This window comes from Neoarius graeffei, chromosome 1 (genome assembly GCF_027579695.1).
Source record: "Neoarius graeffei isolate fNeoGra1 chromosome 1, fNeoGra1.pri, whole genome shotgun sequence".
Taxonomy (NCBI): domain Eukaryota; kingdom Metazoa; phylum Chordata; class Actinopteri; order Siluriformes; family Ariidae; genus Neoarius; species Neoarius graeffei.
Genome location: NC_083569.1, coordinates 47,022,339 through 47,037,057, shown reverse-complemented (window position 1 = coordinate 47,037,057; position 14,719 = coordinate 47,022,339). Strand labels below are relative to the sequence as shown.

Sequence of the window (14,719 nt, the reverse complement as noted above, 5' to 3'; positions counted from 1 at the left end):
GTTCCTGAATTCAAAATAAGTCATTATTTTTAGGGAATAGTGCATGACTGAGCACTGTGAGCTTTTATGGATTAAATGCATTATGGGATGTCGGAAATTTTAGAGCGCTACAATATATAACCTTTTCTGAATAACTAATTTTGATGAGGGGAAAAATGTGAAGTGGTGGACTGACCTTTTAAAAGAACACCTCACCATTATTTCTGTTTCGTTTATTGTATCCTGTGCTAATTTTTTGAATATATGGTTCATGTGAAGTAAATTATTTTCATTTAGCAAAAAAAAACCTTGTCTTTTGCTAATTTATTTTTCCTGAAAAACAACACAGGTTGGAATCACACACACACACACACACACACACACACACACACACACACACACACACACACACACCTCATTTACATCATTAGAAATAACAGTGGCTGAGAGTTTTAATGAAGCAAATAAGTGATATTTGCCAAAATGTTTAGGTGGTTATATAATATAATACACAGAAAACTATATACAGTACCAATCAAAAGTTTGGACACACCTTTTAATTCAATGTTTTTCTTTATTTTTATTAATTAAAAGACACTTCATGGGCGGCACGGTGGTGTAGTGGTTAGCGCTGTCACCTCACAGCAAGAAGGTCTGGGTTCGAGCCCCGTGGCCGGCGAGGGCCTTTCTGTGCGGAGTTTGCATGTTCTCCCCGTGTCCGCGTGGGTTTCCTCCGGGTGCTCCGGTTTCCCCCACAGTCCAAAGACATGCAGGTTAGGTTAACTGGTGACTCTAAATTGAGCGTAGGTGTGAATGTGAGTGTGAATGGTTGTCTGTGTTTGTGTGTCAGCCCTGTGATGACCTGGCGACTTGTCCAGGGTGTACCCCGCCTTTCGCCCGTAGTCAGCTGGGATAGGCTCCAGCTTGCCTGCGACCCTGTAGAACAGGATAAAGCGGCTACAGATAATGAGATGAGATGAGAAAAGACACTTCATGTCTTAATGTAATGTAATAATGTTCTGTTGTTTCTCTTTACTTAGTTGAGCAGTTCTTGATATAGTATATGCATTACTACAGTTGTGGTACAGGGCTACGTATTTACTGTATTTTTATTATTTACTATTTACTGTTTGATCTCAAACGCATTAAGAAGGCAAGAAATTACACTAATTCACTTTTGACGAGGCACACTTGTTAATTGTAAAGCATTCCAGGTGACTACCTCACGAAGCTGGTTAAGATAATGCCGATAGTGTGGAAAGCGTCATCAAGGTAAACGCTGGCTACTTTGAAGCATCTAAAATAGGAAATATATCTATTTTTTAACACTTTTTTCTTTACCACATAATTCCATATGCACTCATCGGCTACTTTAATAGGAACTTGTTCTTGAGTCTAAGATTCCTGTTCTTCGCTGCAGGAGTGGAACCCAGTGTGGTGTTCTGCTGTTGCATGCCGAGATGCTTTTCTGCTCACCACGGTTGTAAAGAGTGATTATATGAGTTACTATATCCTTCCTGGCAGCTCGAACCAATCTGGCCATTTTCCTTTGACCTCTCTTATCAACAAGGCGTTTGTTTCCACCCACAGAACTGTCGCTCACTCAATGTTTTTTTTTTTTTTTCGCACCATTCTCTGTAAACTCTAGAAATTGGTGTGTGTGTGTGTGTGTGTGTGTGTGTGTGTGTGTGTGTGTGTGTGTGTGTGTGTGTGTGTGTGTGTGTGAAAACCCCAGGAGATCAGCAGTTTCTGAAATACTCAAATCGGTCCATCTGGTTAGCACCAACACCCATGCCACAGTGAAAGTCACACTTTGAGATCCCAATTTTTCCCATTCTGATGTTTGAAGTGAACATTAACTGAAGCTCTTGATTTGTATCTGCATGATTTTATGCATTGTGCTGCTGTCAAGGGATCGGCTGATTAGAGAACTGCATAAAACAGCACAGCAGGTGTGTGGGTATGCCTAATAAAGTGGCCGGTGAGGGTATGTTCCATATGTTATTTCATTCTTTTGATAACTTCAGTATTGTTCTACAGTGTAGAAAAGAGTCAAAATACAGAAAACAATGTATGAATGAGTTGGGGTGTCCAAACTTTTGACTGATACTGTAGATATCTACATTTATGTGGTACATTGGAACACTTGCAGTATAAGCATGTCTTTGTTCTAATCTGTTGAAAGTGCAAAGGTGCAAAGAAAACAGGTAACTGTTAGATTAGAGGCCTGGGACACGGAAAAACAACTCTGCAACTTAGCAAATCACAGCTCTTCGTTCTGGGCACATACCAATTTATAGCTTGCTAATGTGAACTTAGCTGAAGACTAAAGCCAAAATGAAGTGTTGGTTGCAAAATGATGGAGTGGACTTTTAATGTCATGGGCATAAATAAGGTCCAGTCAAGTGCACGATTCCCACACTCTCTCATTAGCCTGTTAAAGAGGCCAGAAAAGGCATGAACTGATGAATGGAGCCAGTTTATCTTAGTGCACTGTGAAATGTAGTACATTAAAAAAGTATACTGAGGCAGAGGGACAGATCTATGCGCATGAACAATGTTTAAGGTCTTCTTTTTTTACTTTTAAATGAAGTCTTGCACAAAGAACCAGAACAAATTCAGTTCCATTTAGGTATAGAAATCGACTGAGTGGCAAAGAGTGAAAGCTTGGCGTCAGGCACGGATTCAGACACCTTTAAACAAGGAAGGCCCCAGCACGGTAATTGGCAACATGCTAATCCAGTACGTGTTCTGCGAACTGACAAGCTAATTACAAGCAAAAATGTGTCATGCTGTTGTTAAAGGAAGAATCTGTCAGTTTTGAAGAAGAACACGAGTATTATGCCCAGTAAATATGTGAACACAACGTTGTGTGAAATGGTTTTGGAAGTAATTATTGGAACAGAATATTTCCTGTGCCAAGAAAGTTTGAGCATCGAAGTGCAATTATAAAACTATTCTAGTTTAATTATGAAGTATAAACAATACGATGGATGTGAATGTTTTTACAGTGAAAGTGTGGCCTTCGGGGTATTGTCACACAAAAATATGGGCTTATTAATGACAACTAAGTGCAGCAGAGGGAGATACTTAATGTTTGCCTTTACTTTTAGCAATTTATTATTCACTCTCTCTCTCTCTCACACACACACACACACACACACACACACACACACAAGCATATACGCCTTCATTTCTCATCTCTGTAAACTAGTTGAACAGCAAAGTGACGATGATTTCAGAAAGAGAGTGAGCAACGCTCAGCATGACTTGTTAATTAAATCTTGGCCTTGTGTGAAGAGTGACTCGTGAGAAAGGGCAGGGATTTTTTTGTTTATGTGGTGACTTCATTAGCATACCCATCTGGCCTGGAGAGGGAAAGACGGATAAGCTGTTGAAGAACAAGATGGACAACAGGGAGAGAGTGAAGGAGTAAAAGGAGAAAGAGCCAAAAGCAGCCTGAGGCGAAAGAGAGGAATAAAACATCTTAAAATTTTAAGAGAAATGTAAGCTTCTGATTAGAGTCAGGGTTTTTATCCAGGTAGACATGGCTGTCATGTCTGTCCAAACACCTGTTTTTTGTTCATAGGCTATTCTGAAGAGTAGCTAACCCACACAGTATTTATATCCTGCAGTGATTTGGCCAATGTATACGGTCGACATGTTGAATTTATTTCACCTCATAACAGCACAGAATGTTCCCACCACATTAAAGCACTAATAATTAGCCCTTGACTAAAGGGATTTGTCAGTCTTGTGAGGCGTTTGTGTCTGAATGTTTCAGTAAATGTTTCACCGGCGTATGGTCAGTTCTTTTGAAGATTATATTGCTGGTACATGTGTTAAAATGATTTTCATTTTCCTAATGGCTAAAGCAAATCAAATGGATTTCAGTGTTGGATTTCTGTGGCTCCAATGGCTTTTCAGTTACTCAATGGTTAAAACACTGATTACAACTGGCCTAAAGTCAGCCAATTAACAATCACAAATATATGGATTACATTTGATTACAAAATGTTTTGTAATATTTTATATCCTTGACTAATAATGCCCCAAATAGCACATTTACCCTCCCGTTTAACTTGAGTGGAATTTTAATTGAACCCGAAAAATCAATCCTCCGTGGTTCATTAAAATTTGCTGGTGTCCAATGAATGAGGATCCTGATAACGTAAGACGTAATGTGTGCTTGGGTAATTAGGTGAATTGCTGACTCATGGTTAAATTAATGAGCCTCAGAGGCACATCTGATTTCAATGATGAGAACATTAACAAAGAAAAGTGCAAATGGACAGCTAAAGGTGTGTGTGTGTGTGTGTGTGTGTTTACAGCTTGTTAACAATACATTTTTGCTTCCGATTCATTCTGTTCAGTTCATAGCACCACTTAACATTCATAACACTTTCAATTGTAGAGAAATAATAATAACAGACTGATTGCTCAGCTTGTGAACGTGAATAATAAGCAATTATTGGATGAGGTTTTCACAAAATATCGTAATTTGTTAATGGTGAGCAAGCAATTATTTGCCGATGCCAAAAGCAGAAGCAAATAATTGCTTGCGAGATATTAACAAATCACGATCTTTTGTGAAAACCAAGTTCAATAATTGCTTTATCATTCAAATTATTATTATGGGGACGGCATGGTGGTGTAGTGGTTAGCGCTGTCGCCTCACAGCAAGAAGGTCTGGGTTCGAGCCCCGTGGCCGACAAGGGCCTTTCTGTGTGGAGTTTGCATGTTCTCCCCGTGTCCGTGTGGGTTTCCTCCGGGTACTCCGGTTTCCCCCACAGTCCAAAGACATGCAGGTTAGGCTAACTGGTGACTCTAAATTGACCGTAGGTGTGAATGTGAGTGTGAATGGTTGTCTGTGTCTATGTGTCAGCCCTGTGATGACCTGGCGACTTGTCCAGGGTGTACCCCGCCTCTCGCCCGTAGTCAGCTGGGATAGGCTCCAGCTTGCCTGCGACCCTGTAGAACAGGATAAAGTGGCTAGAGATAATGAGATGAGATTATTATTATGTTTTGAAATACTGATTATAAAGCTTGCACGACAAGTCAAACAATAATAAAGAAATCAGATGCAGTCAGTTTTATTACACGTCCTGCCCACCATGATGCTCGTAACACTTGGTGGCCCTCGTCAGGGTGGTCCCACCCCCTTTGAATGATAAAACAATCATTCACAAACTGTGAAGTAACTGCGTATGAGCCGACTATTATTTGGAGGCAGTTATTTGCAGTTCGCTCAGCCAAACAAAACAGCGTAAAAAATAATTTGAATGATAATGTGAATTTTGTGCGATTAGTTTGTAAAGAAGAAGCCTTTATTTGGTCACATGCACACTCAAGCACAGCAAAATTCCTCCTCTGCATTTAACCCATCTGAAGCAGTGAACACACACAAGTGAGCAATGAGCACACACACATACCCAGAGCAGCGGGCAGCTATGCTACAGTACCCAGGGAGTAGTTGGGGGGTTAGGTGTCTTGCTCAAGGGCACTTCAGCCATGATACAGAGGGAGGGGGAAAGTGCTGTTCATTCACTGAACTCCCCTCACATTTTTCCTGGCAATCCTGGGACTCGACCCGGCAACCCTTTGGGCCCAAGGCTGCTTCTCTAATCTTCAGACCATAAACAGTATCAACATTAGGGGTGGAAAATCCGGGAACACAGGCACCACCGAATAAACAGATTACTTATTCAGCCTATTAGTTTTTCATTTGCAGTTGCCCGCCAGCCAAGCAGGTTTAGAAAGCTGTTGATATAACAGTCACCAGTGCTGATTATTTATTATTATTATTATTATTATTATTATTATTTTATTATTATTATTATTATTATTATTAGGGGCCAAGAACTGAAGATGTAAGGCACTTATTGTAATTATTAGGGGGTTTTTCCACTATACTTTCTGCCATGGGATTCTGTGGCAGCCCATAGGACCCTTTGGTGGATTTTTATTAAATTTGGCACATCGATAGAGGAAGGTCCAAAGTATCCAGGCGTCAAATTTGGGGTCAGATGATTTATCTCTATAGCACCACCAACAGGCCAAATTTCAAGGTACGTTTGCTTATAAGCAGCACGGTGGTGTAGTGGTTAGCACTGTCACCTCACAGCAAGAAGGTCCGGGTTCGAGCCCAGCAGCCGGCAAGGGCCTTTCTGTGTGGAGTTTGCATGTTCTCCCCATGTCTGCATGTTTCCTCCGGGTGCTCCGGTTTCCCTCACAGTCCAAAGACATGCAGGTTAGGTTAATTGGTGGCTCTAAATTGACCGTAGTGTGAATGTGAGTGTGAATGGTTGTTTGGCTCTGTGTCAGCCCTGTGATAACCTGATAGAGGCAGGGTGTGCCTCTGCCAGTCAGCTGGGATAGGCTCCAGCTTGCCCGCAACCCTGTAGAACAGGATAAGTGGCTACAGATAATGGATGGATGGGTGGATGGATGTTTGCTTATAACTTTTGAACCATTTGTCCTATAGTTGTGATCTTTTTTCCCTTGAATCCTTGGGTGATCTCTATTTGAATGCATCTGTTAATGTCCACCATATTTGATTTTCTGTCATATTTGATTTTTCAAAAAATTTGATATATTTTTTTAAATGTACTTTTGGGAACTAGTCTTAGATCATTGATCCCATCATCACCACATTTGGTACGCATCATCTACAGAGGATTTTGATCAAAAGTTACTCAAAGAATTTCGCCAGGGCAAGCAATACGGCTGCAAGAGGGTTAAATATTATTCAAGAGGATATAAATTATAGTTACATAAAGTCCAAAGGATTCAAGTACTCACTTATTTTCCATAGCTTTTCTCTGAATTTATGATTTGTCCATTCCTGAACATACTAAGAGTTGATTATGATCCTCCTTGATGTGATGCAACTCTTGTTCTTTGCAGGAGTTTCCTATTCTGTGCTTCAGGGGTCGGCAAAAGATGATGACATCACAGTGGAAGTACTCAGGAAGAGACGGTGGCTGCCTGAGTCGAGAATGACCAGCAACAAAGCCAGCCAGGAGAGTTCAGAGGCAGAGTCACAGGATTTACTTGGACCACTGACAGATGCTGAAGCAGATAACAGCTCCCAGATAGCGGTAAGCTTTCATTTATTTATTAATGTTCTTATGATTTGTTGAGGAGCTTGAAAAATACATCAGCATGGCAAAGCTGCAATAAAATGGCTTCTCAAACTCTTTGTAGCGAGGGGCCCGTTTAAACTGTAAAATAAATCCCACAACCCGTCTCAGTGTAGATTGAGCCATAGAACTTTCCACCAACAGAACACATCGGGTACGTCCGAGGCATTGGCATTGTTTATAGGACTACTTCTTTTTCAGCTATTGAGGTTTGGATTAAACCCTTTTGATTCAAGGGTCCAGTCAAACTGGCCAATAACTTTTAAAAGCTCAATAATAACAGTCATAACTTGTCATCATGATGAATTGTGCTTTCCAGCACTGTGACAAAATATATTAAAAAAAAAAATTCTTCATAAACCTCAGAGGTCCCTGGTCCCCACTTTGAGAACCACTGCAATAAAGGATGGTTAAAAACAGGTTGATAATAAAGAATGATACAGAGTATCTGTCACTGCTTGGCTACATTTAAAAGTACACACTACTACACAACTAAGTATATTGTCAAAAAGATACAGTGGTGCTTGATAGTTTGTGAACCCTCTATATTTCTGCATAAATATGACCTAAAACATCATCAGATTTTCACACAAGTCCTAAAAGTAGATAAAGTGAACCCAGTTAAACAAATGAGACAAAAAATATTATACTTGGTCATTTATTTATTGAGGAAAATGATCCAATATTACATATCTGTGAGTGGCAAAAGTATGTGAACCTCTAGGATTAGCAGTTCATTTGAAGGTGAAATTAGAGTCCGGTGTTTTCAATCAATGGGATGACAATCAGGTGTGAGTGGGCACCCTGTTTTATTTAAAGAACAGGAATCTATCAAAGTTTGATCTTCACAACACGTTTGTGGAAGTGTATCATGGCACGAACAAAAGAGATTTCTGAGGACCTCAGAAAAAGGGTTGTTGATGCTCATCAGGCTGGAAAAGGTTACAAAACCATCTCTAAAGAGTTTGGACTCCACCAATCCACAGTCAGACAGATTGTGGACAAATGGAGGAAATTCAAGACCATTGTTACCCTCCCCAGGAGTGGTCGACCAACAAAGATCACTCCAAGAGCAAGGTGTGTAATAGTCAGCGAGGTCACAAAGGATCCCAGGGTAACTTCTAAGCAACTGAAGGCCTCTCTCACATTGGCTAATGTTAATGTTCATGAGTCCACCATCAGGAGAACACTGAACAACAATGTTGTGCATGGCAGGGTTGCAAGGAGAAAGCCATTGCTCTCCAAAAAGAACATTGCTGCTCATCTGCAGTTTGCTAAAGATCACGTGGACACACCAGAAGGCTATTGGAAAAATGTTTTGTGGACGGATGAGACCAAAATAGAACTTTTTGGTTTAAATGAGCAGCATTATGTTTGGAGAAAGGAAAACACTGCATTCCAGCATAAGAACCTTATCCCATCTGTAAAACATAGTGGTGGTAGTATCATGGTTTGAGCCTGTTTTGCTGCATCTGGGCCAGGACGGCTTGCCCTCATTGATGGAACAATGAATTCTGAATTATACCAGCGAATTCTAAAGGAAAATGTCAGGGCATCTGTCCATAAACTGAATCTCAAGAGAAGGTGGGTCATGCAGCAAGACAACGACCCTAAGCACACAAGTCGTTCTACCAAAGAATGGTTAAAGAAGAATAAAGTTGATGTTTTAGAATGGCCAAGTCAAAGTCCTGACCTTAATCCAATCGAAATGTTGTGGAAGGAGCTGAAGTGAGCAGTTCATGTGAGGAAACCCACCAACATCCCAGAGTTGAAGCTGTTCTGTAAGGAGGAACGGGCTAAAATTCCTCCAAGCCAGTGTGCAGGACTGATCAACAGTTACCAGAAACAGTTGCAGTTATTGCTGCACAAGGGGGTCACACCAGATACTGAAAGCAAATGTTCACATACTTTTGCCACTCACAGATATGTAATATTGGATCATTTTCCTCAATAAATAAATGACCAAGTATAATATTTTTGTCTCATTTGTTGAACTGGGTTCTCTTTATCTACTTTTAGGACTTGTGTGAAAATCTGATGATGTTTTAGGTCATATTTATGCAGAAATATAAAAAATTCTAAAGGGTTCACAAACTTTCAAGCACCACTGTACATTGCTTATGTTAACCATGACACATATTGTCAGTTCTTTTTCTTTTATTTTTGTTGTTGAAACATTGTGTGTTGACATGGTTTGTATTTGCCAGATGATTAATCAGTTACGAAGCAAAGCAAACTACATTCCTGCTTAAAAAACTTCGGCTGCTTAGATCAGCTACTTAGCAATGAAATACTGGTTATTATTTTACATACAGGACACTTTTTCGATGCAATAAAAACATGTATTCTGTTTTCATCTTGTGGGTTTCATTCATTTGATTTGATAGCATGCAATATTGTTTGCATATTGCTTATCCTACGTGTATTACGTCACTCTACCCAATAGAGAATGAGCGTTGAATATGGTTTACGATATTGCATGGTTGTCAAGAAAACATGATGTCACACGTCAGAGCTGATGCAAATCTCCAATGCGAAAGTTTTCTGCTGCGCATGCGCAGAAGCATTTCTTTGTTCGCCGTGAAAGAGAAAGACGTGTTGAACACCCGAAAGGCTACCAAACCTTCATTAGATATTCTTCATGCATATTTACAAGCAGTGGCGAACCGTTACTATTAGAGCTGTGATTTCAGCTCAGCCAAAGCTTAGCCAGACACACCAAAAAAGCAACAGGGCAAAGGATTTTGCAAGGGATTAGCAGCAGGGTGCCAGATAGCTCTGTTGTGTGTAGCTGTCGATGTTGATTTTAAAAGTAACTCAGTAAATTACACGGGGAAATGAATACTTAAGTCTGAGTGAAAAACACTGTAGTAAGCGTGCATGGAAGAAGAGTCTGGAGACAGAAATCTAAGTTTCTCGGTCGTTAGCCTGTGCTACTTGCTCTCGATATCACTGGTTTGACTGCTTTATTAGCATTTGCCAAAACTAATAATGAATGCTAAACTGGATGGAAGGTGACTTCACTGCTGCGCTGACAGCGCCAGCTCATGATTAAGTTCGCGTTGGCCTTCGAGAATGTTTATATGTTTGGGCCTTCTCTGAAGGCCTAGAAGGCCCTGATGGTTCTCCTCTGTTTACAAGAGAAAAACATACCGGCAGACATTTGAAAAACTGGAAAAGAAAATGTGTATGTATAATAATCTCATCTCATCTCATTATCTCTAGCCGCTTTATCCTGTTCTACAGGGTCGCAGGCAAGCTGGATCCTATCCCAGCTGACTACGGGCGAAAGGCGGGGTACACCCTGGACAAGTCGCCAGGTCATCACAGGGCTGACACATAGACACAGACAACCATTCACACTCACATTCACACCTACGGTCAATTTAGAGTCACCAGTTAACCTAACCTGCATGTCTTTGGACTGTGGGGGAAACCGGAGCACCTGGAGGAAACCCACGCGGACACGGGGAGAACATGCAAACTCCACACAGAAAGGCCCTCGCCGGCCATGGGGCTCGAACCCGGACCTTCTTGCTGTGAGGCGACAGCGCTAACCACTACACCACCGTGCCGCCCTGTATAATAATAATAATAATAATAATAATATTGGTTGGCTTTTCTTCATGGGATATCAGATATATTCCATTCAGCTAGCATGATATTGAACTCATCTTCAACTCATTCAATATCATGCAAGCTGAATGGAATCTATCTGATATACCATGAAGAAAAGCCAGCCTCTCTCTCTCTCTCTCTATATATATATATATATATCTTTTTTGCATGGTAATCTATATACTATTGCTAAAAAACTATTTAATAGAATAGTATGTATATCTATAGATATGGATGAAGACACAGACACTAGCCTATTGTTTTTGTTTTCTGCTAATTTCTTTGCTAGCTACCTAAAACTCCACACTAAATATTTTGTCCTGCTAGTATTAGACTGTTTTGTCTTGAGACTGCTTCGTGTACGGTAAGTCCAAGCCAAAAAGACCCAATATATAGAAAATTGGTTGCAGCAATATTTTAATTTTAATGGTGGCAGTTACTGATGAAAATATATGTAAATCTAAATTAGTTTTCAAAATTTCAGCTTTCTCGACCCAGAGGTTTTTTTTATTTATACCATTTTGAAAAATTACTAAGTTAGACAAGAATCTTCTTCTTTTGGCTGCTCCCGATTAGGGTTCACCACAGTGGATCTTTCGTCTCCTTTGCTCCCTGTCTTCTGCATCCTTCTCTACCACACCTGCCACTTTCATGTCCTCTCTCACCACATCCATGTATCGCCTCTTTGGCCTTCCTCATTTTCATGTGTCTGGCAGCTCCATCCTCAACATTCTCCTTCCCACATGCTCTGCATCTCTTCTCAGGATGTGCCCATACCATTTCAGTCTCATCTCTCTTAGCTTAATTCCCAAGCTCTCCACATGTGGTGTCCGTCTGATGTGCTCGTTCCTTATCCTGTCCAACCTCCCATCGCAAACCTTAACATCCTCAACTCCGCCACCTCCAACTTTGCCTCCTGTCTCTTCGTTAAGGGTACGGTCTCCAACCCATACATCACAGCTGGTCTCACTACTGTCTTATACATCTTACCTTTCACTTTTGCTGGGACTTTCCTATCACAAATGACTCCCGAAATCTCCTCCAACTGCTCCACCCTGCCTGCACTCTCTTTCTCACCTCACTATTGCAGCCCCCATTTTCCTGCACAGTTGACCCCAGGTACTTGAATTCACCAACTTTCTTTACGTCTACTCCTTGCATCTTCACTGCACTCTCATCCCCATTCTCATTGATGCACATGTATTCTGTTTTGCTACTGCTCACCTTCATTCCTCTTCATTCCAATGCATACCTCCATCTCTCCAAACCCAGCTCAACCTCCTTTCTACTTTCACCACATCTCACAATATCATCCGCAAACATCATGTTCCATGGTGACTCTTGCCTCACTTCGTCCGTCAAGCTATCCATCACTATGGCAAACAAGAAAGGACTCAAAGCAGATCCTTGATGGAGTCCCACCTTCACCTTGAACCCTTCAGTCGTTCCAACTGCACACCTCACTGCTGTTTCACTGTTCTCATACATGTCTTGCAGCACTCTAATATACTTCTCATTCACCCCACTCTTTCTCATACAATACCATAACTCATCTCTCAGCACTCTATTGTATGCCTTCTCCAGGTCTATAAACACACAATGTAGCTTTCTCTGGCCTTCCCTGTGCTTCTCCATTAACATTCTTAAAGCACAAATTGCATCCGACGTGCTCTTCCTTGGCATAAACCCGTACTGCTGTTCACAGATTGCTACCTCTCTTCTCAATCTCGCCTCCAATATCCTTTCCCATAACTTCATGGTGTGGCTCATCAATTTTATCCCCAAGTTAGACCAGAATGTACCCCCTAAATCCTTGACAGGTATTTTTGGGGTTTTAAATGCATTTTCCTCAGCTTCTAGGCTACACGGAGGTTTGAAATTTGGTAAATTAACTCTCTACATGTTGCTAATCTGGTAGGAAAACATAGAGCCATCTATCTAGAAAATCCTGGCCATAGGTACTTCTTAAAATGCTAAAAATGAAGAAAAACACTTGCGAGTGGGGTTTCGGGCCCTAAAAATACTAGAAAACAATGTATTCATCTCTGATCACTACCTGGTCTTATTATAAACCAGATTGCCTGGTCACTTATATAATGAGAGCTCTCTAGATATAATATTTACAGAAATATGGCAGATTCAATTACATACCCCAATAAAAGTATCATATCTTTAAGACCCTGAATGGAAATGAAGCACAGGTCTGCAACTTGGTAAATAGTTTCATTAATTCAATCACTACAAACATATGAAGTGTCATCTTGTTATTTGTGCATCATTCTCTTTTTTTCAATCCCAAATTATCCATTTTTAATGCCCTCAAATTTGTTATTTTTGCTGTTACATGTACTCTGCAGTTCACAAATAACTATATACTTGACCATGAAAAAGTAATTTAAGATCACAGATGCAGCACTCTCCTATGTTTGTCATGTCCATTTTTAATGTCCTCGAATTTGTTGTTTGTGTCTTTAGATGAGTCATTTTTAATATAGATTCTAATTAGTGATCAATCAAGGATTTAGTATTTTTTGTATGAGGAAGTCTCAGATGTTATTAAAGGTTATTAGCATTGAATTCTGCAAATGCTTTCACAATTTTTGTTTTACTTTGAGGGCTAGGCTTATACTGTCGTGCCCTTCTATTTGTGCCTGGTGCTGGGACCAAACACATTTTGGTCTATATTATTAAGGAACTAGCCGTTAGTTCTATTTATAGAGTTCCAGCACCAAAAGTTTGTTACAAGTACTATCTAAACTCTAGACTACAAGTTTGGATCTTTGAACTGGAGCAATGTTAAAGATCACTCAGATCTGAAAACAGAAAGGAAATATCATCAAATAAAAAGTGATATAAATGATATACATGTATTTGAAAGTACTTGTGTATACATGATCTAAAGAAAATTATAAATACTGATATAGTCTCTGGCGGCACGGTGGTGTAGTGGTTAGCACTGTCACCTCACAGCAAGAAGGTTCTGGGTTTGAGCCCCGTGGCCGGTGAGGGCTTTTCTGTGCGGAGTTTGCATGTTCTCCCCGTGTCTGCGTGGGTTTCCTCCGGGTGCTCCGGTTTCCCCCACAGTGTGAGTGTGAATGGTTGTCTGTGTCTATGTGTCAGCCCTGCGATGACCTGCTGACTTGTCCAGGGTGTACCCTGCCTCTTGCCCATAGCTAGCTGGGATAGGCTCCAGCTTGCCCGTGACCCTGTAGAACAGGATAAGCGGCTACAGAAAATGGATGGGTGGATATAGTCTCTGTCAGAAATGCAACTGTAAACAGACAATACACCCAGTATCAGTCATGGCAAACATATGAATAGGAGAGTGCTGCATCTGTGATCTTAAATTACTTTTTCATGGTCAAGTATATAGTTATTTGTGAACTGCAGAGTACATATAACAGCAAAAATAACAAATTTGAGGGCATTAAAAATGGATAATTTGGGATTGAAAAAAAGAGAATGATGCACAAATAACAAGATGACACTTCACATGTTTGTAGTGATTGAATTAATGAAACTATTTACCAAGTTGCAGACCTGTGCTTCATTTCCATTCAGGGTCTTAAAGATATGATACTTTTTGTGGGGTATGTAATTGAATCTGCCATATTTCTGTAAATATTCTATCTAGAGAGCTCTCATTATATAAGTGACCAGGCAATCTGGTTTATAATCTGATCAGGTAGTGATCAGAGGTGAATACATTTGTTTTCTAGTATTTTTAGAGCCCGAAACCCCACTCGCAAGTGCGTTTTTCTTCATTTTTAGTATTTTTAGGAAGTACCTATGGCCAGGATTTTCTAGATAGAAGGCTCTATGTTTTCCTACCAGATTAGCAACATGTAGAGAGTTAATTTACCAAATTTCAAACCTCCGTGTAGCCTAGAAGCTGAGAAAAATGCATTTAAAACCCCCAAAATACCTGTCGAGGATTTAGGGTGTACATTCTGGTCTAATTTCAGTAATTTTCAAAATGA

General features: G+C 40.3%; 1 protein-coding gene across 2 annotated transcripts in view; it reads left to right on the top strand.

Annotated features, from left to right (window-relative positions):
- The window catches only part of plxdc2b (plexin domain containing 2b), a 335,111-nt gene that overhangs the window by 119,629 nt on the left and 200,763 nt on the right, over positions 1 to 14,719 (top strand). For both annotated transcript variants that reach the window (XM_060932768.1, XM_060932767.1), the window contains exon 2: positions 6,886 to 7,079. In XM_060932768.1, the coding sequence (XP_060788751.1) occupies positions 6,886 to 7,079 (194 nt within the window). The remainder of the gene's footprint in view (positions 1 to 6,885; positions 7,080 to 14,719) is intronic.